Source organism: Urocitellus parryii, chromosome 12, assembly GCF_045843805.1.
Source record: "Urocitellus parryii isolate mUroPar1 chromosome 12, mUroPar1.hap1, whole genome shotgun sequence".
NCBI classification, from domain to species: domain Eukaryota; kingdom Metazoa; phylum Chordata; class Mammalia; order Rodentia; family Sciuridae; genus Urocitellus; species Urocitellus parryii.
In genome coordinates this window covers 49,328,776-49,356,477 of record NC_135542.1, presented here as the reverse complement: position 1 = coordinate 49,356,477, position 27,702 = coordinate 49,328,776, and the positions used below count along the sequence as shown (strand labels likewise).

The window sequence follows — 27,702 nt, the reverse complement described above, 5'->3', positions numbered from 1 at the left end:
CTCTATGTCCCCTGTTTCAACAGCATTATGGATAGTGGCCATTATAATAGGTGTGTAATTGTGTCTTGTTTTAATTTGAATTTCTCTGAAGACATCTAATGTTGATAGCCTTTTCCTATGCTTATTTTCCATCTGCATATCTTCTTTAGTAAGGTTTCTATTGAGATCTTTGGCCTATTTTAAAAATCAGGCTGTTTTCTTGTTTTTAAGAGTGCCTAGTATACTTTGGAAAATAAATGTCTTTTACACATATTTTCTCCCAGTCTGTGGCTTATCTTTCTTGACCATGTCTTTCACAGGGCAGAAAGTTTTAGTGAAGTCCAGCTTATCAGTTCTTTCTTTTATAGACTATACCTTAAAAGTTTTTACCAAACCCAAGAACAGGTAGATTTTCTCCTAAGTTATGTTCTATGTTGTGTTTCATATTTGGGTCTTGGGACAATGGTGCATTTTAGTTTTCACGAAGGATATATATGTCACTTGTTCAGCACCATTTGTTGGAACTATTTTTCTTTTTTGTTGGTGCTAGGATTTGAATCCAGGGCCTCATGAATGCCAGGCAAGTAGTTTACCACTGAACTACATCCTCAACCCCTATTTGTGGAAACTAAATAAGCCTTGAGGTTGAGTAGTAGTGTCCTCAACCTTTGTCTTCTATAGTATTGTATTGGCTATTCTGGGTCTTTTGCTTCTCTATATAAATTTTAGAATTAGCTTTTAAATCTTTTTTTTTTTTTTTGGGGTACGGAGGTATTGAACCCAGAGGTGCTTAACCACTGAGCACATCCCCAGCCCCCTTTTTTATATTTTGTTAGAGACAGGGTATCACTGAGTTGCTAGGTGCCTCACTAAGTTGCTGAGACTAGCTTTGAGCTCTCGATCCTCCTGCTTCAGCCTCCTGAGCCACTGGGATTACAGGCATGTACCACTGAGCTCAGCTTAAATCACTTTTTAATGTTAGTCTTTAACAACAACTTATGAAGGATGTTCTTAAGGAAGACATTATTAAGGCTGTTATTAACAGGCAAAAATCACTTAGTCTTTCAAAGAGGGTAATAAAATGAGCACAGTGGGAAATAGAGTAGCTTTGAACCCTGGTTCTACCCTCTGAGCTTTAGCCTTGTCTGTATAATGAGGACAGAAATACCTACAGTGAGGGTTAGGCATTTGTAAAGCATTAGTTCATTGCCTGGCTCACAGTAGATGCTAGAGATAATAATTAACATGTAATAAACATTTGCTGTGTACCAAGTGATGCAGTAAGCATTTTGATACCACCACCATCTTTCCTGGGGGCTGGCTGTTCTTCCAAACTGGAAAAGCAGAACAATCAATCATCAGTTAATTCAAGATGGAGGTGATAAGAGGGTGAAGAAAATTAACTGTGTTAGATGAGTCCAGGCTATCCTGGAAGAACCTTCCACTGGATTCCTATGTCACCTGTAATTATCTGTTAGCCACCATGAAATCAGAATCAGGAAGTGGTAGAGAATGAGTATGTCCTAAATTCAGCACTTTGGGGCAGAGTCTCCAGTTACTTAGTCATAAACAAGTTGAAAATGAGTTGTATAATCATTCCATTGGGGGAAATTAGAGGTGTAGTAGGCTTTTCAATAATACCAAGAGAAAATATATGTGCTTATAAAACTCGTATTGCCCCAGGATAGTACTGTGTAACTGGTGTACTGGTAGAAAGTGCTACAGTATATAGATTTGTAATTAGCTATTAGCTACATAGTAAGTATGTGCAGTAGAGGAGTGTATAAAGGAACCAGTTTCTTTACTTAGACACAAACAAGATTTAAAGGAGAGAAAGACCCCCATTGGTTTTTGCAGTGCTTTGGGCTATTTAGCATTCAGAAAAAAAATATCCTAAATCCTTTTCCCTCCACAATTCATTTTGGCATAAGACGAGGTCAGGTTTATACACACTGTCTTCAGTGGATGCAGTATAAGCACCACTTAATACAGCTTGCTCTTTCCAAGTGGAAGAGTGGAATCCAGATCGCTAGATTTGAAGATCTGGTAGTTCTGAAGTCTACAGTAAGCCACTTACCACCAAGCTTCACGTGCTGTATTTATACAGGAGGGGTTAAAGTTGCCTGCATTATAAGATAGATCACATGTGGGTAACTATTTTTATTGTTGGAATTGAAAGTTCTATGTTGGGTAAACATGAAGAAACATGTTTCATGACTTCTCTTCACAACAATCTAAATTCTGGGGCTAAGCACTTGCCTAGCACATGCAGGGCCCAGTATTAAAAAAAAAAAAAAAAAAAAAAAGGCAGCTTCATAATAAGAGTGCATTAATTCCCTCAATTGAGTTCGGTGATGGGACTCTGGCAGGCTAGAAAGAGTACAAATACAGCTTGAACTAACTGCTCTAGGAGACTGGGTCTATAGTTTAGTACTTCAGCCTACCATTAAATGGCCTTTGTTAACCTTAGGCATATAAAATTTTAAAGTAGATTAAAAACTAAAAACAAATCCAATAAAATTTTTCTTTAACCCCTTGAATTTATCAACAGACTTGCTTTGATAGTTCTAGAATACAGTTTCCTGATAGCCATGTATTTGCTTTCTGATAGTCTATGGCTTTAAATTGCAATAAGATTTTGAGTTTAAGTGAGCAACATAGTAACTGATGACAACAACAACAACAACAAATGGTAGTCATCAAAAGACACAGTAATTTCGAAATTTGTCCAAAGGAGCTGAGGATGTAGCTCAGTGGTAGATCTGTTCCCAGCACTACTGGAAAAAAAAAATAAGTAAAAATTTGTTCAAGAATTATTTAAATTTTCAAAAATAAAAACACAATATACAGGCTTTGTGGTACACTGTACTTAATAAATATTTGCAAAGTAGATAAAAGGCTATTATTCTTTTTTTAAGAGAGGAGAATTTTTTTAATATTTATTTTTTTAGTTTTTGGTGGACATAACATCTTTATATTATTTTTATGTGGTGCTGAGGATTGAACCCAGAGCCTCACACGTGACAGGCGAGCGCGCTACTGCTTAAGCCACATCCCCAGCCCAAAAGGCTATTATTCTTTCACAAAATAAAATATCCAGTAATTTTCTAGTGCCCTAATAAAATTTCAATATAAAGGCAACCTGCAATATAAATGCACCTGGTTTAGTCATCTGGATTTACTGTTAAAATCTTATGTTATCACTGAGCTTAAACACAGTACAAAACCATTATGTGCTACTCTGACTACTTAACTGAGTACACAGAGAATAGCATTATTCTAGGCCATTGCTCAGAATGGGCCAGCACTTGTCTGGGACTTATTACATAATCTGAACAAGCCTTCTCTGTTTTAGTCAGCACATTGTCTTTTGTCCTTCATCTTTTGGAATCTTCTAGATCTTTTCTCCTCTCCTAAGGATCTCTCTTTGGCTTCTTGTTATTGCTTGTACTATAACAGCACAGTGGTCCCCAGCTGTGATGGTGGGACACAGAGTCTTCATAACTTGTCTCCCTATCTTCATATTCTGCCACAGTGTGAGGGTCTTTTGGCCCAACCCACTGCTAATTATTTCTCTGGGAACTTTGAGCTGATAGTAACCATGATCTCTTATTTTTCTTCTTTGCCCACCAGAAAAAAATCTGTCAAGAAGTTTTCATCAGTGTCTGTGACCATCTCTTCTTAATGTTGCTGTACTGTCCCCTGAAGTTCAAGTTCATCTTCATATCACATCCTATAAGCATTTATTGATATAGCCGGGGGGTGGGGTGTGTAGCCAATTATAAGACAGATAAAAATCCTGACCTCTTGGAGATAGCAGTTGAGTAGAGTGAAACAGAAAACAAAACAAGTAAAGTGAGTAGTGTTTAGAAACAGAATAGGGAAGTGCTGAGGGGGACATGGATCAAGGGATTTCATTTTAAATATATTCAAATGAAGCTTCTTCCTAATAGTGATGTTGAACCAAAGACCTGAAGGGAATAAGGGATAGCTGTAAAGAGCCAGGTGGCTGTCTGGAGGATCCTTTGAGGCAGAGGGACAGACAGCACAGGCAAAGGCTCTGCAGCAGAACTGTGCCTGTAATGAGAACAGCATGGCGGCCAGTGCAGGGCGGAAGAGAGGGAAGATCATTAAAGGGAAACGAGGAGGATAATTGAGGAGGTGGGAGAGATTATTGAAGTTTTTGTGTGCTGTTTGTAATAACTCTGGCTTTTGCTTGCAGTGAGAAAAACCTTGGGAGGGTTTTACTCATAGGAGTGACATGACCTGAGATAGTTTTAACAGGGTCACCCTGGCTTGCTAGATTAAAGTGGGAGGGGGGAATGATCAGAAGCAAGGGGGTCCATTAGGACACCAGTTCAGTAATCTGAGTGTGAATGATGGTGGCTTGAATTAGGATGAAGTGATAAATGTGGTGAGAAGGTTCAAATTATGGATGTATTTTGAAGATAGAGCCAACGGGGGAATTGAATGTGGAGTGTGGTAAGAGAGGTATGAAAGATGTCTCCAGAGATCTTGGCCTGAGCCACCAGAGAGATGGTATTACCATTGACCTAGGTGGAAAATAATGAAAGAGGAGCAGGTTGAAGCAAGATGATTAGGAGTTGGCTTTTAATTGTTACCTTGATGTGCCTTGTAGACATCCAGGTATGTAGAGGTGGGGTATAAATTCTGGAGTATTTCAGTACATCCCAAGTCAGGAGAGTGAACTAGATCACCAAGGCTGTGAGCACACAGAGTTCCAGGAATTGAAGGAGAGGGCACTCAACATTAAGGTTCCAGAAAGGCTGAGCAGGGAGGTGGGAAGATATGAGGAGAGTACTAACTAGAAGCCAACAGAAAAAGGATTTTAAAGAGGAGGAAGAGGACTGTGGAGATAGCTCAGTTGTAGAGTGTTTACGTAGTTGCATAGCACAAAGAGAGAGAGAGGGGTATCACTCATCACAAGGATTAGTGGGTAGGTCAAGTAAAATGAGAACCTGTTACTAAAGGAGGAAACTACCTGGGATATTAGGAAGCTTCTCTTCTTTAAAGCGTTTGAAAATAATGTTAAGTCTACATTTTTCTTGCTATATTTGGTAAATCTTTTGCCCATAGTAATACAAATTATTGATATTTGTTGAAACTGGTTCTGTGGATTCTTAAAAAAAAAAAAAAAAAAGTATTTTCTTACACACACCTGTAATCCCAGTGACTCAGGAGGCTGATGATGCAGGATGATCTCAAGTTGGAGGACAGCTTCGGCAACCTAGAGAGGCCCTAAGCATCTTAGAGAGACCCTGTCTCAAAATAAAAAGGGCTAGGGATGTAGCTCAGTGATAGAGCACCCCTAGGTTCAATCCCTAGTACAAAAAAAAAGTGTAAAGTGTATTTTCTTGTATAAGTGTTCATTATATCAAGGTTGTTAACGGTGTTCAAATCTTTCAGTGTCTTAAGAATTTTCATTGATACAGATATTAAACTCCACTTCTATGATTATGGCTATCTTATTTTTCTTAAGGTCAGTGAGGGTGGTAATAATTCTGTTCACTTTTTATTTTGCACTTTGAGGCCTTTCTGTTAGTTACAAATTATTACATTTTCCAGTTGAGTTATTGCTATTGCCTTGTGCAGATATTTTAAAGCCTAATTTGTTGCTGATGAAGGCTCCCTAGCTGCTTATTGAGAATTTATGTTCATATAGTTTTTTTTCCAGCCCTCTACTTCCAACATTTCTATTTTTAGTATTTTTAATCTAAAATCTTTATTTTTACTGACAGATTGAAGCCATTTTCATTGATGAGGACAATTTAATACTTTTTATATTTGTCACATTATAATATTTTCATTTTCCATGCATTTTCTTTGCTTCTTTTGTTCTACCAGCACAGACTTCCACTGCATTGAGCAAGTTTCTTTATTTCCTGTACTGATTTGGAAATTGTGTGTTGACTATTCTGTCAGTAGTTACTTTTTCATTTTTACCATATGTTTGCCTTAATGAAGTCTAAATTTGATCAGTATCTTCTCATGATCAATGCAAACAGAATAATTCTCCTCTTTCAGATTACTATGGTTTGTATTTTAACCACTTTTTATTTATACCCACCAACTTAGCCATTATTATTTTTTTATATAGTCAATGGTTATTTTGAATTTTCACCTATTACTATCTTTGCTTACCAATCTTCCTTATATCTCATTTTTTCCCTTCCTAGTCAATTTCCTTCTTCCTGAAATACACGTCTTAATATTTCCTCAGTGTGTCTGTTAGTGGTAAGTGCCTGCTGATTTTGCCTGAAAATGTCTGTTTCTCCCCCATTCAGGAATGGTAGTATAATTCAATTTCTAGATTGACAGTTGTTTTTTTCCTCTACACTCTATTGTTGTGTAAAGGTGTGCAGCCACTCTAATGGCTGTTCCTATGTGATTATTTTGGTTTTTCTTTTCTGTTTAATCATTTTTTTTGCCTCCTTGGTATTCTATAATCTGAATATGGATTTATTTTATTTTTTCTAAGCAGAAATAACTGTTCCTCCTTTAAGAAATTGTAAGGAGTTATATCATCAATTCTAGAAAAGTCTCAACCATTGTGATCTCAATATTACCTCACTGCTTTCTTTTATTCTCTGATATATGAGTTAGGCCACAGTCTGTGTCTTGTAACCTCCATTTTTTCCATCTCTTTCTTTCTGGGCTGTTTTCTTTAGATCTGTTTTCAGATTTATTAATTCTTTCCTCAGATGTGTCCATGATAATATTTGTTATTTTTATTCCTTTTTCAAATCTGCCTATTCTTATTGTTTGAAGTCCTTCATATTGGTCTTATGTTAAACATATTTTACATCTCTACTTATATTTTGTTATGTTTGGGAGGTTCTAATTCTCTTTTTTATTATGGTGGATTTGATCCTTATTTTGGGGGGTGAGGGTTACTTTTTTTTGTTTTTTTTTTTTGTTTTTTTTTGCTTTCATTCATCTTTAGGTTTTCTGTGGAAATCCTTGAGAACCAAAGTACTGAGAGTGATCCTCCAGACCAATCATACATATTCTTTGGCCAAGTACCCTCAGGGTATCACCAGCCAAAGACCAATTTTCATATTGATTCATCAGTTGAGGAATTCTTGAACTCCAAGATATGCAAGCCCACCCAGCATTTCCTTCTTCACTCAGCAGAGACAGAAGCGTTCTTACCATCTCACTGTTCTGGTGGGAGGATTTTTTTCTAGTCCCCCCTGTTATCTTCAGTCTCCTGCCAGAACCTCTTCTCATTGGCCAAACCCAGGCAGAAGCCAACTAAAAGGAAAGCTTGTCTTCCTTGCAGCCAGAACAAAGCAGGCAAAGGGGAGAAATGGATCTGGGGATAAACAAGACAAGAACCATATTATACCACTTAACAAATGTGGCCTGACCCCCGGTGGTCAGAGCACTGTGCCTCGTCTTATTATAGACCTGTGTTAAGACAAAATCTTCAACCTCCCGTGGGAAACCTGGATATGATAACTATGCAGATTAAGAACAATATGAGGGCTGGGGTTGTGGCTCAGCGGTAGAGCACTCCCTACCTCGAGGTCCTAGGTTTGATCTTTAGCACCACATAAAAATAAACAAAATTAAGGTATTGTGTCCAACTACAACTAAAAAATAAATATTAAAAAAGAACAATATGAGGGGCTGGGGTTGTGGCTCAGCGGTAGAGCGTTCGCCTAGCATGTGCGAGGCCCTGGGTTCAATCTTCACTACCACATAAAAATAAATAAAATAAAGGTATTGTGTACAACTAAGAAATAAAAATTTTTTAAAAAAGAACAATATGAGTTATATTATATGCATTTTAAAATGCAGATACAGGGGCTGTAGCTCAGTAGCAGAGCACTTGACCTGCACATGTGAGGCACTGGGTTCGATCCTCAGCACCACATAAAAATAAACAAATAAAATAAAGGCATGCTGTCCATCTACAACTACAAAAAAAAAAAACTTTAATGTAGATATGGGGGTGTTGGGGTTGTGACTCAGTGGTAGAGCGCTTGCTAGCATGTGTGAGACACGGGGTTTTATCCTCAGCACCACATAAAAATAAAATAAATAAAATAAAGGCATGCTGTCCATCTACAACCACAAAAGAATTTTTTTTTTTTTAATGCAGATACAGGGGTGGAAAGCATAGTTCAGTGGAGAAGGCATGCTTAACTAGTGGGAAGCCCTGGGTTCAATTCCCAGCAACCCACCCTACACCCCCCCCCAAAAAAAAAACCAGAAAAATACCATGGAAACACAAAGGAGAAGCTAGTCTAGGGACCGAGGGATGGGAGAGGTTTCCCAAAAATAATATCCCTTTACCTGCACCTCAGAGGCTAAGTAAGTTGGTTCTATGTGGAGAACCAGGCTATGGATAGTAGAAGCAACAGGAACAGCAATGGCAGAGCCATGGAAAGTGTGTATGACCTCTAGGAGAACCAAGCCTCTGCCAGGGAAATGAAAAGATGGGTGGAGCCAGACTATAGAGACCCAGAGCCCTCTGCTGCTGAGTTAGCACTTCTGTTTGCAACTGGTGGGAGCCACTGAATATTTTGTGAGGGAAGAAACATAAAAAATATGCTGGCTAGCTTAAGCTGCTCATCAGAAATTGAATGTGAATCACAAACACAGCCCATATATAAGTTTAAAATTTCCAGCAATCACATTTTTTTAAAAGTAAGAAGAAATCAATGAAATTGCTTCTGATATTTAATTAGTCCGGTATTCCCAAAATATTCCAATATATAGCTAATATATTATTTATGCGATATTTTACTTGTTTTTGGAAATTGGTCTTCAAAATCCAGTGTGTATTTTACATCTGTAGCATGTCTCTTTGGGCTAGTGACATTTCAAGCATTCAGTAGTAATTTGTTGCTAATGGCTACTGTATTGTACAGTGCTGGTATAGAGATGGCAAAGGGGTGTGTTCTATCCATAAATCCTTAATTCCTTAGTTTCTCAAGATTTACCCTCCCTTCCTTCAAAACAAGAAGGTTCTCTGATCAAGTCTGGGTTCATTAAGTTGAATACTTCTTTAGTGCAGGACTTCTCAGAGCTTATTAAGCTAATGTGCATTGTGGCCCTAAGAGAGCAGTATGCGGTCTGCCACATGGCCCACATTCATTTGACCTTACAGGACAGAAACAACCATTTCCTACTTCAGTATTTGCTAGCAGAGAGCCTGGTGGCAGGCAGAGAGAGAAATGCAGAAGCAGGCACCAAGGAAAGGAAAGTCACAAAGGCTGAGAAAGGAGAGACTCAAGCCTCCCAAGAGTTGGTTCATCTGAGGTGCCAGTGCTGTGGGCAGGTAGAGGAGGCCACAGCCAGGAGGGGTCATTGAGCTTGGCAATGCTGAGGTCCTCCTTGCCTAACTGAGAGCTGTGTCGAGTGGGGGAGGGGACAGGAGGCAGGATCAGAGCAGTAACAGGGAGCACTGTAGACCCCCTTTGTGACTTTAGCAATGAGACAGAAAGAGAAGTACTAGGGAGGGATCAGGGTTGAAGGAAGGATGCTGTGTTTGTTTTAAATAGTGGGTCAGGAGAAACACCCAACCCTGTTCACGGCCTAAGAAGGAAGAAGTAAAGTGCAGATTGCATTATGAAGGGTCCTGAGGAGAGGGCAAGTTAAGGATGCTGGACTAGGACTCCCTTGTCCCCTGACCCGGAAGGAGTGAGCAGCAAGTACAAGGGGCACTGCGTCTTTATTTTTCTCCTGAAACTTGTTGTGAGGGGAGGGCAGGAGTCAGACTGGAAACTTGAACAGAGGAGAGAAGTTTAAGAGCCATGTAATGAAAAGCAAAGGCGTCACTAGGCATAGTGGACAAGGGTTGTCCTCGTGCTCATTGATGAACATATGTTACATGTGTTCCTACTTTGTAATGATTAAGTACCTGAGGCTTTTCTCATTGTTCCAAGCTATTATTCCAGAAGAGGCCACTATTTGTGAATTTTAATATAAATCACTCTTTCCTGGAGTGTGATGCAAACATCCCATAGTACATAAGGCACTGGCATGCAAAACAGTGCCCAGGTGGACCCATTTTATTTTAATGATTGTGTATTCAATGACTTTAAGAAACATAACAAGCACATTCAACTTCAAACATGAGCAAATTTAGAGAAAAATATTAAGTAAATAATACTAGAGCTTGAATGTAAAACCTAAATGACTGAAGTTTGTAAAACACCAGGTAAGAGCTGGGATAACTTTAGAAACCGTTCTAATTGCTTCCCTCAGTCATGACCAGTGCCTGGTGGTACCACAGGCAGCACTCTTTCACAGGTGTCTGGCCTTGTGTCTGGTCTTGCTATACAACAGCCCAGTTGTGCCAATTAGCCTTCCCAGCTCACTATACTCAGTCACACTCTGCAGATCTCCCTGACGAAACAGAATAAAATGCAGTCCCCACTAAAGCTTAATTTGAACATGGCAGAAACATTATGATTTCTTCTTGGTAGCACTACATATAACCTGCCGTCTTCAAATCCCCCCCAAACCACCCACCACACAGTGGGAGTAATTTTTTAAAATATGTTGTCCCCATCTACAGAAAATAGAAAAGCTATCTTCTTTAGATGTATAAGCCCAAATCCATACAAAAATATTATAAAAATTCAGAAGAAATCAGAAAAAGAAACTCCCTTTAAAAAAAAAACAGTGTCAAGGGGCTGGGGCTGGGGCTGTGCCTCAGTGGCAGAGCACTTGCCTAGCATGCATGAGGCACTGGGTTTGAGCCTCAGCACCACATAAAAATAAACAAACAAAATAAAGGCATTCTGTCCGTCTACAACTATTAAAAACAAACAAACAAAAAAAAAAGTGTTAAGATCCAGCCTGGAGGCACATACCTGTAATCCCAGCAGCCTGGGAGGCTGAGGCAGGAGGATCACGAGTTCAAAGCCAGCCTCAGTAACTGGGAGACACTAAGCAACTCAGTGAGACCCTATCTCTAAATAAAATATAAAGTAGAGCTGGGGATGTGGCTCAGTGGTTGAGTGCCATGGAGTTCAATCCCTGGCACTCTCCCTACCCCCGCCAAAAAAAAAAAAAAGTGTCAGGCTGAGGATGGAGCTCAGTGGTGCTTGCCTGGTATGCCTGAGGCCCTGGATTCAATCCCCAGTAACACACACACATAAAAAAAAAATTCTGATCCTTGCATGTTCTACTTCTGGGGCTTCCCTGTGAGGTGTGTCTGCATCTGTCACAACATGTCCTCCATTCCCAAGGCCCTGCTGCCCTTCCTGACTGCCTCCACTACAAAAGAGTATCCACACTTCATTGGGTCTGTCTCCCATCACCCCTCACAGTTTTCTGAAACACACTGCTTGCTGCCCTATGTTGATGCTTGCTGGGTACTGTTAGAAGAGAAATTCCTTAGACCAATTAAACTTAGAGTTTACTTGTACAAAGAAATATAAAACCAGACAAAAACAATTCACGAGTTAGGTAGCTAGCAGAACGGGTTCTGACCAATAATGTGAACTGAAAGCATTTATAGAAGATGGAAGCGAGGCACAGAAGACAACTAACTGGCTACAACTCCATCAAGTTGTCAATTGATCATTGCTTAACTACCTAGTTTTTTATAGCTTATTTACTTAATTGACAACAGGGCCTCCTGCAGCCAACCAAAATTCAGTTACTGTGATTAAGTTCTCTATTGGTTTGGCCTGTTGGATGCCCAGTTCCAACCAAGGACTCCCACACATCTTATTGCACCTATCTGCTTTTGCTTTTTGCCAGCAGAGAAGCTTCCTGAGCTATTCCTTGCCCCCTGTGCACAGACCAGCCCTCAGCTACTTGAGAATGATTCTGGAATATGTCAGTTCACAGTGTGACATTTAGTTCTGCTCCTGGTGGGCCTATAAATTGATGCAAAGTGAATGCAATACCCCTCTCCCTCGTGTGAGGCTGCTTGGGACTTCCCTCTCGGTGACTCCAGGCTGGCTGCAGTGTAACCACAGCTAGAACTCCTGTGTTCCAGTGGCTTAAGGCAGTGGTCTTGTTGGGAACCTCTGGGTCCTGAGAATTTTAGGTTTTCTAACCTTAGAACTTTCCTCTGAGAAATCTAGAGACATGATTCTCAGACATGTTTTTAACAATAACTAAAAGTAAGAAATACTTTATATCTCCAAATACATACATAATTTAGAACTTTAATAATACTTAACAAAACTGTGTACATGATAGTCTATTTAATTTTTTTAATGCTAGGCCTGACCAGCATTTTAAAAAATTAAATTAATAATGACCCAGTGATGGCTCATGATCTGCAGTTTGGAAAACATTTCAATAATTTAAAAAAAAATGTCTTGAGGTGATGAGATTCTTCAGAAACTTAGTGTAGTTATCTCTTTGAGGCCTTTTCTAAAAATACTTTAATCCTGTCATTGCTACTCAGAAAGAAATCGGGAGCACATTGAAATATCACAGATGTGGCTAATTTACCACTTTGGCACACTGAGTAGTAGGTTATTAACTCAAGCAGTGGGTCGGTCTCTGTGTGTCACACTCTTTGGAAAGATTGTCAGCATAGCATATTTCTGATAACTGTCTATTTCTACAAAGACAACCAAAATAATATTTTAAGCCCTACCCTGTCTTCCCACAGGGTGTGCTGATCTCCAAGCCCTGGACACAATGCAGCCAATCGAGAGGAAAAGACAGGGCTACATTCATGAGCTGATTCAGACGGAAGAGCGGTACATGGATGATCTGCAGCTTGTTGTTGAGGTGAGGGGCTATTGCCAGCTAGCTCAGGAGCATCTGCTGTCTTTTGTAGGGGATGGCAGGTGTCAGTCTCAGGGCCTCTCCCACTTGGAAGCAAAGCAAGGCATCACGTTTTGTAATGCTGGGGACTGAACTCAGGGCCTCGCTCATGCTAGGTATGCGCTGTACCAGTGAACTACATCCCCCCCCCTTTTTTTGTGGTACTGGGAATTGAGCCCAGGGGCACTCTAACACTGAGCCTCATCCCCAGCCCTTTTTTAATTTTAATTTTTTTTTCAAGAGAGAGTGAGGAGAGAGAGAGAGAGAGAGAGAGAGAGAGAGAGAGAGAGAGAATTTTAACATTTTATTTCTTAGTCTTCGGCAGACACAACATCTTTGTTGGTATGTGGTGCTGAGGATCGAACCCAGGCCGCGTGCACGCCAGACGGGTGCGCTACCGCTTGAGCCACATCCCCAGCCCCTTAATTTTAATTTTTAGTTTGGCTCTCCCTAAGTTGCCCTGGCTGACCTTGAACTTGAAATCCTCCTGCCTTAACCTCCCGAGCAGCTGGGATTGCAGGTGTGCACCATCACACCAGCTAGACCTCACTTATTTTTTTTTTTAATATTTATTTTTTAGTTGTAGCTGGACACAATGCCTTTATTTTATTCGTTTATTTTTATGTGGTGCTGAGGATCGAATCCAGGGTCTTGCACGTGTGAGGCAAGCGCTCTACCAATAAGCCACAATCCCAGCCCTGTACCTCACTTTTGATGCATAGATTCACAGACAGTGGCAGGGACTTGCACAGCCTCAAAATGCCATCTGCGCCAACTGGGTAATGTTGGATTGAAAATCTAACGAGGGTATCTGCTCTCTTCCAAGCTAGCTCATTCAGAGCAAAGAGAGAACAGGAGGGCACAGGAATACCATAGTTTGAAGTGGTAGAACCAATCAAGGAAGGACAAGGGACAGAGTGGGTGTAAAGCTCCAAAGCAGACTTGACCTCACATTTTTACCTAACTATATTTACACTGCTGTTTTGACACCTGACATTTTCATCAACTTTGGTATTTCCAGGGGAACTACAGAGCAGTGGAGATGTTTGCCTAATGTTTGTATCAGTTTAGAAAAATAAATAGGATCAAATTGTAAAATATATTCCAAATATATCTTCACTGTTGGTTTATATTTGTGCCTATTAATGTTACCAGTGACCTTTAAGCTGTCCTTGTTAGAGAAGCACTTTATAATGGTTTATATTGGATGAGGGGAAAAAAAAAGGTTTTGTTTCCATGGCTCTTAGTTCCCAGTAAACATGTCAAGGCACTCAGGCAAGATGTCTTAAACCACCCGAAGAGGACACAGGCACCTCACACCTGTCATGATCTGTCTGCATCTGCCTCCCAGCAAGGCCTGCTCCACCTAAATGCCCCTCAGTGCAGGTGCTCTGTTCCCATGGAAGTTCTCAGAAGGCCTGACTGACTTATTCACTCTGCTTCCCTCGCAGAACCCGATACAGAACTGCTATATAGAGTTAAGAAACAAAGTGACATAAATTAATTTGTTGATAAAAGAACAGCTAGAAACCAGAGCCATTCCTGTCCTTAGTGGCAGCCTCAGAGCAGAAGGACTGTCTTTCTAGGGTCACTCTCATAGGAACATCCTGGCATCTTCAGTCTTCAGAGGGTATCAGTTCATAGCATTTATATCTTCATTCTGTGAATCCACTTTCAACTCAATTCAACAAACATCAACCTAGTGCAAAGCACTATGCCAGAAAACAGAGATGAAAAAAGGAAGTTTGTGTCCTCAGGGAGGTCACAGTCCTGTTGGGAGGCAGAGTGGGATGCAATAAAGGCTAGCTGCCAAAAGAGGGGACTACCCCCAGCCAGGAAGGACTCTTCCAACTGTGCTACAGGAAGCAGAAGTGGGAAGGTATGTTGGGGTTAGGAGCCCAGAGGTTGTGCAGTATGGCCAGAGTGTCAAGTACCTGAGGGCCAGTTGGTGAGGTCAGAGGGGGCAGATCTCACAGGCCTGTGAATCTCTGGAAGGAGTTGCAGCTCAACCCACTGCCAGTAGGGGAGCCTTTGAATGATTTCAGTGAGGAGCAGTGTGTCATGTATTTTGGAAAGATCACATATGAGAAGCGTAGTTCCAGATAACCATTCTATGTCCTTAAGATTTAAAAGTCATTTCCTAGATGTCGGATTTGTGTATTGGAAACTTGGACTTAGAATCAAAAAGAGCTGAATTTTTTTTTTGTAGCTGCTCCATGTTCTAGCTTTGTGACCTTGATCAAATGACTTGGTAAGCCTTTATTTCTACCTGAGCCAATTGGGAATAATTAATACCTGACTCCCTTTATCTATATCATCTGAGAAGTTCTGTGAGAACTGTATACACACCACACACATGTGAACACACACATCTGCATATTTATACATATGGAATGCAGTTGGAGAGTGTTTTTCCTTCCTCTCAGCCAGCCAGCCTCTGCGTTCCACACCTGCTTGGGGATCAGTCTGGGGGCCCACTCTGTTTCTCTACTGAATTCATCACAAGCCATTCCCAAGAACTCTGGGATGCTCAGCCCAACAGTAGTCATGCTTCCTCAGTTCTGCAAGGTCTTACACTATGTAGATAACACATAGATACCCTGTGTCGGGGTCTATTTAGCCTCCATAATGTCCCTGTGAGATGAGTAGGAGAATCTCCTGTGATAGCGGTTGTTACCAGATTCAGTCCTTAGAATCACCCTTGATAGAACCCAAATAGCAAAAAGTAGGGAAATTATGCAGTTTGACAATTGTAAATATGCTTATTTAGAATACCATGATCTTACTAGTTTGAGTGTATGAAGACACTGTTTAATTTACAGCACACATAAGGCATGTATCCACCCTAAGGTTAACTTATTTTCTCTATGTTTTGAACTTAGGTTTTTCAGAAGCGGATGGCAGAGTCAGGCTTTCTCACTGAGGGAGAAATGTCCTTGATATTTGTTAACTGGAAAGAGCTCATCATGTCCAACACGAAGCTGCTGAAGTGAGTCATGAGCATCCCGGTCACTGCTGCCACACTGACTTTGTCACGCATCACCCCCTGCAGGGGCCACTTCACAAAGGAATCTTCAACTGTCTCTGCTCCCTCAAGCTCTGTAAAATGCCCAGTCACTGTAAAACACATAATTATTGAGGAAAGTCAAGAAATATAACAAAGAATATATTTGATTAAACAAAGACATGATTAAATCATTAAGCAAGTGCTATGTTAATGTAATTCCAAAGTGTAAGACATCTGGCTCTGGCAGGAGGATAGTGAGAGTCAAAAGAGGAGCTGCCACTCATGCCCCAGGTGTAATCACCGAGTATGGCAGTATCCTAAGTCCTGGTGTGAAATTCCACTGCTCAGGTCACTTGTCATCCTTTACACCTAGGGGAGAATGGGCAGTGGGGCTGGGCTCTGTCCCTGCTGATCTACCTCTGCCCTGGCCTCTGCAGCCCTTGTGCCTTTTTTCCCATACAGACAGTGACAGTGCCCTTCTTATTGGTTCATTTGAATTGGTTAGGATTTTTCAGAAGAAACTTCACTAAGAAACTGAAGTAAAACCGAAATAGGCCTAAGAAGCCCAAGTGTATAGACGTCATTTTTTTTTCTTTGCTAACATTTCCCCTGGTTGATTTGGTCAGCAGAGCTCTAGAACTGCCCATGTGCCTCTCCTTCCTGCTGACCTTTCCCTCCCAGTACCAGAGGTGTCCTAGGTAACTCTCTGGGTATCATTATCTTTGGTCTCCCATGACATTCACCCTTTAATTGCCAGGGACATTCACTGAGAAACACAAGGTGAGAATATGTCATTTGCAGGGCCTTGCGGGTACGGAAGAAAACTGGGGGTGAGAAGATGCCAGTGCAGATGATTGGGGACATCCTGGCAGCCGAGCTGTCCCACATGCAGGCCTATATCCGGTTCTGCAGCTGTCAGCTTAATGGAGCAGCTCTGTTGCAGCAGAAGACAGATGAAGACTCAGACTTCAAAGAATTTTTAAAGGTAACTCCATCTGGGGTCTTGCAGGTGTCTTTTGCTGGGATAGTAGGCAGGCCAGCCCCCTTCTGAGCTGAAAACAGCAGTGTACTTGGCCCATAGGGAATCTCAGCAGTGGAGAAAGGGTCCCCATCTATTTCCAAAGAAAACACAAACATGGAGAGAATTTTCTGATAGCTTTGTGTTTGTTGCCTTTTCTTGGCACTGGGATCATGATTTTGCCCATTGAATAGCAGAGTATTTTGTTTCTTAAGCAAACTTATTTATCAGCTACTTGATTTTCCCAAAGAAAGATTTGTACAGCTATTTAATTTTTAAATTGTATTTACATAATATTCATCTTTTCCAGAAGGAATATAAAATAGCACACTTAAATGTATAAAATGCAACAAGATATGGGGCTGGGGTTGTGGCTCAGAGGTAGAGCTCTCGCCTACCATGCATGAGGCACTGGGTTTGATCCTCAGCACCACATAAAAATAAAATAAAGATATTTCATCCACCTATAGCTAAAAAATAAATATTAAAAAAATGCAACAAGATAAAATAAAACTTACTTAAAATAAGCAGATAGCCAAGTATGGTGGCATGCACCTGTAGTCCTAGCTACTCAAGAGCTACTCAAGATGTGGAATGATCACTTGAGCCCACAAGTAAGGAACCAACCTGGGCAACACAGTGAGACTGTGTCTCAAACAAAACAAAATAAATAGAAAAACAAAAGACACCAGGAATTATTATAATGCATAAAATGCGTATTTGTGATCCTATACATATACCAGAAGTGTGCAAAGGTGTTATCAAAGTTTCCAGAAACTGATGAGAAGAGGCAAAAATGATCAGTTCTATGATGCCATGGTCATAAATTAAACACTAGAAGTAAAGTGAGGCTAGGCAGACACCTGTAATCCCCAGTGGCTCAGGAGGCTGAGGCAAGCGTACCGCAAGTTCAAGATCAGCCTCAGAAACTTAGCAAGACACTAAGCAACTTAGCGAGGCCCTGTGTCAAGATAAAAGAAAGAAAAAGGATTGGGGATGCAGCTCGGTAGAAAAGCAACTATGGGTTTAATCCCCAGTACCAAAGTGGGAGTGGGGAGGTTAGAACTGTCCTCAGAAAGAGAACACTCCGTAGAGATAATGAGCCACCGACTACCTTGTAACAATACAGTAGTGAACTTTGTATAGCTGGTTGCTGGACTAAAATGTCACATTTGGAAAAGTTCTTTTCACTGATGCTGCTCAGTAATACAAACTATTAACTCCACATGTTAAAAGGATGAGGGAAATGAAGGCAAAATCTGTTTTCTTGCTCTTCTTTACATTTCTTTATGGTTCTTGTTGTTCATGAAATACTGCATATTGGGATCTATTATGGCAATAACCTGTATCCCAAAATATTACTTTTTAAAACTCATAAAGAAGTAAAAAAAACATGAAGATGCTTGTTATAGCAGCACATACAGACATCTATCCAAAAAACAAAAGGAGGAGCAGTTTTAATGTCCAATAATGGGGAAAGATAAATAATCATGCATGTATTTTTCAGTCATTAAAAATGAATATTCTAGACACTAGCTACTCTCTTCAGGTGCTGTGCTGGTACTGGGAGTAGGAGCAAACAGGATTGGTCCTTGGCCCCCCAGCCTCCACAGCCTAATGAGGGACAGAGACACCTAAAACTTGATGCCTCTACCTGCATTGCCCAGTTCAAGTATGGTATATGCTAAAGGTGGCCAGAGAAGGGTCATGGAGAGGAGGGAAGGCATCCGGGAGAGAACCTAGCCAAGGGAAGCTGACCCAAGCTTGAGAGATGGGTATGAATCAGCCAATTGAAGAAAGGGCCAAGAAACAGTATCAGCAAGCTCACACCTTGAGCACGCAGCACACAGCAGGTGCTTGATAAATGGAAGCAATTGTTTCAGATGAAGTAGAGACAGTGAGCATGATGGGGTGAGGAATCAAGAGCCCTTCAGGAGACAGAGATGGGAGTCAGTGACATCTCCCAGATGTGCTTGTGGGTTGGTGGCTGCATGTCAAAGGTTGCTGCCAGCTCAGGAATGGAGGTAGAAAAGATGGCTTTTACAAGGGAAGATGACTTCATTTGGAGTATGTTGAAACTAACGTGCCTTTGGAACATCAGGTAAGGAGGAATGTCCATGGGAGGGTGGAACACCAGAGAACGTCTGGGTTACAGATGCTGGGCCTCAGCTGCAGGGCATCTGAGGTAGTAGCTACAGAGAGTGGGCAGAGGAGGGGAAGGATGCGAAGACCAAGGCCAATGGGCTGGGAAGGCAGCCAGGGGAGAGTAGTCTTAGAAGCAGAAGAGGAATGGCCACACAGGCTGCCAACGGCATGTGAGAAAGAGCCCGAAGCAGCCTCTGGGCTGTGAGTACATGGCTGAGGGATTTCAGCTGCTAACCTGATATGAATCATTTTGGATCCCAAGTTATTACAAGAAATTTGAAATCTGAAAGGTGGCCAAAGGCAGGGGTATGGCTAGGGTTCCCCTTGTTTTGACTGGGGCAATGAGTTCCTCATAAGCCTCTCAATTGTTTGCAGAAGCTGGCCTCGGACCCTCGGTGTAAAGGAATGCCCCTCTCCAGCTTCCTACTGAAGCCCATGCAGAGGATCACCCGCTACCCGCTGCTCATCAAAAGTGTGAGTGCCACACTGGGCGGTCTTAATCACGCTGGGCTGTCCAAATGTCTGCATAGGACCTGTAGAGATTCACAGAGGCCAGATACTGAGGGGTTTCAGTGTGCCAACCTCGCCCTGCACATGTGTGACCCTGGAAAAGAGGTCCACTGCCGCACAGACCATGCTCCTGTGTCTCCGTATGCATGTGCATGCATAGGGACATACACATGCAATTCAAAGGCTAAAGCCTAATGGGCAAATAAAAGAAGCATCTAATGTCATCCCACTCTCTAGAAACTGCCAAAGCAGCCCAGTCTCAGTGTGCTTATCTGGGTAAGGTGAAGGCCTCTCTAAGTGTGTAGCTGTGGGGACTCCCTTGGGTCCAGAGATAGGGCAGAGTCCCCTACCTCGGGCCCCATAACCATGGGCCCCAGTCTTTCTTCTGAGATGCAAATTCATCTTCCAACTGAGCACCTTTACCCAGATGACCCAGACATCTCTAACTCAACATGTCCTGGACAGACTGGGATCGGCCCTCACTACATCCCTCATCAGCTTGCTGATCAAACATCCCTTCCAAAATTCCATCCATTTTTATTTTTGACATAAGCAGTTTAGGCATCTTGAAGCAGTACACCTTCAAAGGAGAAGGCAGACTTTCCAAAGGACTATTCCACAAAAAATCATTTATATAATTTACAATGAAAAACAGTAGTAATCACATAGGACTGATACTTCTATTGATTATTCCTCAGCTTTTAGTCTATAAACTATGTGAACTCAACATAGACCCCATATTACAGATACCTATGCCATGGCTGGGGAGCTGGATTAATTAATTACACATTAATCCAGCTCCCAGCCCTGTAACTGAAACATCTGGGGCCAGATATGTTTCAGAATTCAGAAAGTAATTCAAATACCATAAATTTATTACACAGCAGCAAGACCAGGGCAGCACTTAAAACCAATCACTAACATTCCTACAAAGGAATACAGGAGCCATCAGGGAAAACAGAACAAGCAAACACATCTCTTCCATTCAAGTGAGGTTTGCCACCAACCAGTGCTGAATAAGAACTTGAGGCTTCCGGACTTTTTGCAGTTGGTCTTATAAACAAAGGACTGTGGGCCCGTCAGACTACAGTGCGGGATTCTAAACAGTGGTGGTCTGCTGATGGGCCTTTAATTTCCAGAGAGACCCCACAAAGTTGTGCTGGCCTCTGTGAAATCACTTCAGAATGGACTGAGTGCACCTGCTGAAGGTGTGACTTCACTGCATTTCTCCTGTGGAGGGAAGTCATTGCTTTCATCAGAATCTTCAAAGAATCATTGACCCTCAAGATGTAACGAACCATTGCTCTTCAGCAAGTTAACACACTTGTCAAAACTGTAGTCAATTTATATTGAAGGGCTCACCACCCTAAAGGCACAAGATACGTGACCAATTATGGGTGGACGTAGGTCGGTACCCTTTAACATAAGGCCTATTACCAGACCCAATCAGAGCTACAGATCCATAGAGTATCTGTGGCCTCATTCCACCACATTACCTGTCCTTCTGTCCCTAAGGGATGTGGACTGTGAACTTCTCAAGGGCAGAAACCATGATGTTGTTGGCTCTGGTATCTCCAGAGACTGCCTGGCCCCACCCACGTGAGCAGGCAGTGACGCTCCGTGGGTCAGCAGTCGAGTGAGCAGCTATTAGGTGGCTGAAAGGCACACAGCCTCCCCCAGGACACCGCCTGCTCTCTTCCAGATTCTGGAGAACACCCCAGAGAGTCACGTGGACCACTCCTCCCTGAAGCTGTCCCTCGAGCGGGCTGAGGAGCTTTGTTCTCAGGTGAACGAGGGAGTTCGGGAAAAGGAGAATTCAGACCGGCTGGAGTGGATCCAGGCGCATGTCCAATGTGAAGGTCTAGCAGAGGTGAGGCCTGTGCAGCTCAGCCAGATGCCACTTGGCAGACGCTGGGTGGGGACCCAGCTTCTCACCTTCCCCTAGTATGGAAAGTACACACCTGGATCAGGTGTGCAGGCACCACCCTGCATTTCTTCTCGGTCTGTCACCTTCCTGTCTGTAGAGACAATCTGAGTTTTGTTCTGAGTTCTCAGCTGGTAGAACCAGTATTCCAAGGTGTACATGCGTGTCCATTTCCACTGGGCCATGTGCAGGTCTCCTGTGTGGAGGCGAGGCGCTGGCCACATTGTCTCCTAGAGAATCCCACCACAGCATCCTCGGCCCGGGACCTGGCCTCTCAGGGATGCTGGGATGGTTCTGGGGGACTTACGAAGTGACATTTTCTTTCTCTTTAAGCAACTTATTTTCAACTCCCTCACCAACTGCCTGGGGCCCCGGAAGCTTTTACACAGTGGGAAACTATACAAGACCAAGAGCAATAAGGAACTACATGGATTCCTCTTCAATGACTTCCTGCTGCTTACTTATATGGTCAAGCAGTTCGCTGTTTCCTCTGCCTCCGAGAAACTTTTCAGCTCCAAGTCCAATGCTCAGTTCAAAATGTATAAAACGGTGAGTACTGCCCACCAGCCACAGCACCACGGGCCCGGCCAGGCTTCACCTTGACCTCAAGAGCCTGCCCTCCTGGAACTCTTCGCCTGTTTCAGGTGGCTCACGCTTCTTTTGCCTGGAAGGAGTCCAGTGTGGTGGGTTTTCCTTGTCCACTGACGGCATCTGCAAAATCCAGCTTTGGATTTTGGCTTCCTCCTCGCATATTGACACCTGGTCCCACCTGTCCATATCCAGCATCGGGTCTCTGTAAACAGCCTGACACAGGGCCAGGTGTCAGTGTGCAGAGGAGAGCCTGTGGCACTCAGAGCTCCTGTCCCCAGTTCAGCAATGCCTAATGCACCCCAAGTGTACACAATGGAGGCCATTTGTTTCTCCCTGGGTAAAAGACCTTAAACGCCAGAGAGTCTCCTTTCTACTTCTCCACAAGGCCCTTCAGAACAGAGACTCTAGACGTAGGTGAGTGGAGCACTGGCCCATCTCATAGCGTGTGTTTTGGCCCTAATTCTTTCAGCCCATTTTTCTGAACGAAGTCTTGGTGAAACTGCCTACAGACCCTTCCAGCGATGAGCCCGTCTTCCACATTTCTCACATTGACCGGGTCTACACCCTCCGAACAGACAACATTAATGAGAGGTCAGTCCTGCCCATGTGTGTCCTGCCTTGACATCTAGGAGAAAGCCTGGACCTATCCCTCTGCCGTGAACCTGTCTCCGCCCATGCTCACTTCCTACTAACTGTCCTCCCCTCTCTTACCTCACCCCACTCCACTCCAGTCCCACGGCAGACCCTGGTTTAGATGTACCGGGTCAGGCTCCTCCTACCACGCCTCTCCTCACTCCCCTCCCCACAAGCTTTCATGGTGGCAGACCCAGGACCTCAGTCTCCACTGAGGTCCTATCAGGGCTGCCCTTGGGTGGTGGTCCATGGCCTTCACTGGTTTCTGAGGTCCTTCCTGTGCTGCTCAACCTCAGTCCTCCCTGAACCCCACATCCCTCAGACCTGCACTCCGCTAGCCTGCTGTCCCCCCTGTCCCCATCCACAAGCCAATGGCCAGCCTTCCTGGGGAGCGCCATAGCGGCTGCCTCTGATGGCAAGCCAGTGCACCCCTCCTCCTCCGCACGGTTCTCGTGCTGTGCTGTCATCTAGGTGGTTAATTTCGTCTTTAGCTCTGGGTCCCCAGCACCTTGCAAGGGTCTGGTGTTTTGTAAGCAGCTAAGAACTGTCTTTGGAAATATCCAATTCAACCTCAATTAGCAACCAGGTTTTTCATCTGAACTAATATCAGGTGTACAATTGAAAACCTGCTAATGCTGAGATTAGCAAGAGAAAAAAGAAGGGCAGAGTGTGGGGCTGTGGTTGAGCCCTGGAGGTCCTGGGAAGTCCCCCATGGCTGTGCTCTGCTTCTCCTGCAGGACAGCGTGGGTCCAGAAAATCAAGGCAGCCTCTGAGCAGTACATTGACACAGAGAAGAAGAAGCGAGAGAAGGCTTATCAAGGTATCTGGTGGTGCCCTGGAGGGTTGGAACCAGTTGCCAGGGGGATGTGGGCAGGGGGGGTCTGGCCCAGGGGACACAAGATCTGCTTCTGCAGTGACAGGTAACGGTGACATGAGCTAGCAGAGCCCTGGCACCAGCCCTTCCCACTGCAGCTGTTCCAAAACTCCCTGAGCCCCCACCACAGACATGGGCACCTGGTACCACCTCTGGGGCTTCCCTTCTCCCTGCAGCGGAGACTATCCTTTCTCTTTCACTACCAGTTCTTCACTCCATTCACGACTGACCTCACACCTGCAGGACTCCTTCTGCTCCCCTGACTCCACTTCCTGGGCTCTGGAACACTGCTCCTTTGCCCACAGCTCAGTTCCACCTTGACCTTCCAGGCCATGTCCTGGGCTCTCGGTCTGCTCCTCCTCACTTCCACACCCTGTCCCAGAGCTGGGGAAATGGCTTTTTCAAGGGCATCAATGACCTAATCAGGCTTGGATCACTTCCTTGCTGAAGCTTCCTGGCCCAGTGGCTGAGGTTCTAGGCTCCTCCTTGCCTCTGGACCCCATCACTTCCCGGGGGTCCTCCTAGCCCCAGTCTTCTTTCTTCATCTCCCTCCCAGCTCTTCCTCCCCTTTTACCAGAGTCCGCCCTCCTGAGCACTCTCTCCCTGGGGACCTGCCTCCTCTCAGTGAGGTCCCGGCTGCCCTGTCCTCCAGCTCTGACACCAGTTCCTCCCCAGACACCCTGCTCAGCTCTCCCCTCCCCTGTGCCTGTTGGCATTTCCAGTGGGGTTCACAAGCCTCCTTCCAACAGTGGCTCCCCCTCCTGAGAAGTTCTGTGGACGGGAGCATTGCCCTTGACCACCAGACTGAAACCTGCCCTCTGCCTGCCCCCCAGCCTCTCATCTCATCAGCGGCTGAGGCCTGTCCTTCTCCGCCATCATCCTTCCCATCTGCCTGGGCCTTTCCTTTCCAGTGTCATAGACCTTCAGTCTCCCACCAGGTAGAGCACCAGGCTCCCTTTCCCTCCACCACCCATCCTCTTCATTTACGTACTATTCTGTTTACAGAGCTGCTCTTAGCATGCTTCCCTTACTTAGGTACCTCCCCTTTTGCCTCTGAAATGGAAGACAAATTTCTCATCCTAAACTCAGGGCCCGTCCCCAGCATTCCCTCCTGCCCAGCCCATCGCCCACCATTTTCTAATCCTGGCCTGTGCCACTGCTGAGTGACCCACTCACGGCACCCAGTCAGGCCTTCCGTGTTCGTGCTACCTGTCCACCTGAAAGGCTTCACCCACTTCAGCGTTCTTCCCCTTCTTCAAGACCCACGTCAGTCACTGCCTCCTTCCTGCTGCCGTAACCAGCCTGGAGCCCCCACTGGGCTTGCGCCTGTACCACACTCTGAACTTGAGTCCTCAGTTGCTCTGCTTAAGTCCCCTAAGCCACTGAGGGTCTTCATGACCCTCAGCATCCTCAAGGCACCTCTCTTCCCTCATGTCCACTGGGGCTCCGTATTGGTCACAGGGATTGTGTTCACTCTGCTCACAGATCCTCACCAGCTCAGTGTGGTGCCTCCCCACTCCTGGCCCTCTGGCACTCTCCCTCACCTCCATGTGAATGCCAAGCCCCTCCCGGCCACCCGTCCCAGCTGTGCCCAGACCTGCCCTTGGTCTCCTCCCCAGTGGAGGCCAGGGCTCCATCCACCCCTGCCGCGCCCTGTCCCCACCTCACTTCCTCCTGCCTGCCCAGTCCTCCTGCCAGGCTCCTGGCACTGCAGTTGCAGCTCTTTGTGTTTTCATTCAGGTTTCCCTTATTTTTAAGTTCTGTGCTCCTGAAGGGACGTGTGAACTGGCTTTCACCAATTGAATGTTATTTTAGAGGTACTTTAAAAGCTTGCTATTGAAAAATCAATGAATCATTTCATAAAGCATATAATGATGTCTTAATTGGTCAAAGATGTAAATCAAAATTTTTCTTTTGAGTTTTGCTTACCGCCGATATCTGTATATATTCTGCACTATCCATGTGTTCAATTCTTTAGACCTATGTCGATTACTTACTCTGTGTCAGGCTCTGTGCTACAAGTAACTGATTCTACAGAGAAGAGTAAGGACAGCCTCTGCCTTCAGGGGGACTGAGGGCACATTCTGAGGTGGAGAGAGATGGACCTTTCTTATAGAGAAGGCATACATGCTTAGAGCTAAAAAAGAAATCAGTAGCTCATCAAGCATCCTGTTTTTGAATACTAACCTGCTTAACACCTGCTTAACTTCATGTTTATCAAGATGAGCCTACTGACTCATCTTTCTCCATATTAAAAGCATTTTGAGTCCCTCCTTAAATAGAACCAGACCTTCAGTCAAAGTGCCTTCTAAGCTATACTGTTTATGTACACGTAATTGGAGTTTCGGTGAATGGTTTAGACTTTGGTACCTGATGTTTACATTTTGGCCCTGCTTCTTAAAAGCTCTGAATGGAGTACATTATGGTCCTTTCTCAGCCTCAGTTTTTCTCATCTATAAAATGGGGAGCTACATTATTTTATGCAATTTAAATATATGTAGAGATCTAGCACATGCTTAAAACAGAGTAAGAATCCAATGTTATTTGCTATGAAGTGCTGAATAAATGACATGCATTATTGCTTTGTTAATATTACTACTTGCTAGGTAATTAAGGGTTAATAAAGGATGAATACAACAGTCTATGTGCCACATGGCTCCTCTTTGGCAGAAGAGACAAATATCATACAGAATCTCAGACCCAGTAGGCTGTGGAATGCTCATAGTCAGAGTAGTGAATACACGGAGGGGGGAATGGGCCGGGGAGGTAGCTATGAGATTGACTGGGTGGTGAAGGATGAGTAGGATGATGAGGGGCAGGGACTGCAGGTAATGCATTCCTGACAGACAACACCGCCCAGGTGCAACAGCCTGTGAGGTTGGAGTAGTTTCATGTCTGGTTAGAAAGACAGACTGTGAGGGCTGGGGGTGTAGCTCAGTGGTAGAGGTGTTCTTAGCACTCACAAGGCCCTGGGTTCAATGTCCAGCATCAAATGTTTTTAAAAGTATCAGGAGAGACTGAGGGTCCACAGCTCATCATCACTGCACAATCTGCATTCGCAGAGAAATTAATATAACTCATCTCCCTCTTTTGTAGCCCGCTCTCAAAAGACATCAGGCATTGGACGTCTGATGGTGCATGTCGTTGAAGCCACAGAATTAAAAGCCTGTAAACCAAATGGTAAATGCTTCTTTCACTCAACAGACATAGCAATGCCCTGCTCTTTGCTGGTGACCCTCTGCACTCTGAATGATGGGATGCATTTTTAAAGTAGTGTTCCCAGTGCCACAGAGATGTGATAATCCACTTATTGGACCAGTATTGTCACTCTGGTTCCCCACTAAGTACCAATGCCTGCCTTCCTCAGCGCTTCTGCATCGAAACGCACAACGCAGGTTGCACTGGCGTTGCCCAGGCTCATGGGGAGGGGGGTTGGCTTTAGAGCTCACAGTCGCTGCCAAGGGTTACAGTGAGGCTTCATGCTCGGGAACAGAGGCTGCACTGCCAGATCACAGGGCAGACGGGGTCTGTCAGGCAGTGGCCCTGCTGCAGTGGTCTCTAGTATTGCAGACCTGGTTCTGCTTGAGGACGGCCTGTTTGTCAAGCATTTCACCTACCACGCCACATGTCTGTGGTTCATTTCTGTTTAGGAAAGAGTAATCCATACTGCGAAATCAGCATGGGCTCCCAGAGCTACACCACCAGAACCCTCCAGGACACACTAAATCCCAAGTGGAACTTTAACTGCCAGTTCTTTATTAAGGATCTTTACCAAGATGTGCTATGTCTCACTATGTTTGACAGAGACCATTTTTCTCCAGATGGTAAGTATAACTTGGCTTGGAGGTCAAAAGATGTTCCTAGTTTTCTAGAACTTAGGGTCTGTATCCAGGATGCTCAGCCATTCATACACCCCATGACTACTATGGGAAATGACACAGATTTGTGTCATCTCGTTTTAGCCACGGTGGATACCCTTCCTCAGGGGAGGGGACCATGTCAGATGCATTTCAGGTCTTTGACCAGAATCACTACCTGCATACACCAGCTAAACCCTGTGGGATATACTGAAGGAGTAGAACGTTCCCTGACCAGAGAGGCTTGGACTACAAATAGGCAGCTGCCCTTAGACAAATCTGTTGTCATTGTACATGCATCTATTCAGAGTATCAAACAGCCATAAGCCAAAAGAAGTTACTTGTTTGGGATGTAAAAGTTTTGTGAACCTCTTTTAGACACTTCTCTTGAGG

At 43.8% G+C, this 27,702-nt stretch overlaps 1 protein-coding gene across 5 annotated transcripts in view; it reads left to right on the top strand.

The window, feature by feature from the left end:
• Itsn2 (intersectin 2) overlaps positions 1-27,702 on the top strand; it is a 127,674-nt gene that overhangs the window by 99,004 nt on the left and 968 nt on the right. For all 5 annotated transcript variants that reach the window (XM_026385822.2, XM_026386585.2, XM_077792092.1 and 2 more), the window contains 10 exons: positions 12,593-12,714; positions 15,633-15,739; positions 16,559-16,742; positions 19,296-19,394; positions 21,133-21,300; positions 21,688-21,903; positions 22,415-22,536; positions 23,316-23,398; positions 26,549-26,632; positions 27,103-27,276. In XM_026385822.2, the coding sequence (XP_026241607.2) occupies positions 12,593-12,714; positions 15,633-15,739; positions 16,559-16,742; positions 19,296-19,394; positions 21,133-21,300; positions 21,688-21,903; positions 22,415-22,536; positions 23,316-23,398; positions 26,549-26,632; positions 27,103-27,276 (1,359 nt within the window). The remainder of the gene's footprint in view (positions 1-12,592; positions 12,715-15,632; positions 15,740-16,558; positions 16,743-19,295; positions 19,395-21,132; positions 21,301-21,687; positions 21,904-22,414; positions 22,537-23,315; positions 23,399-26,548; positions 26,633-27,102; positions 27,277-27,702) is intronic.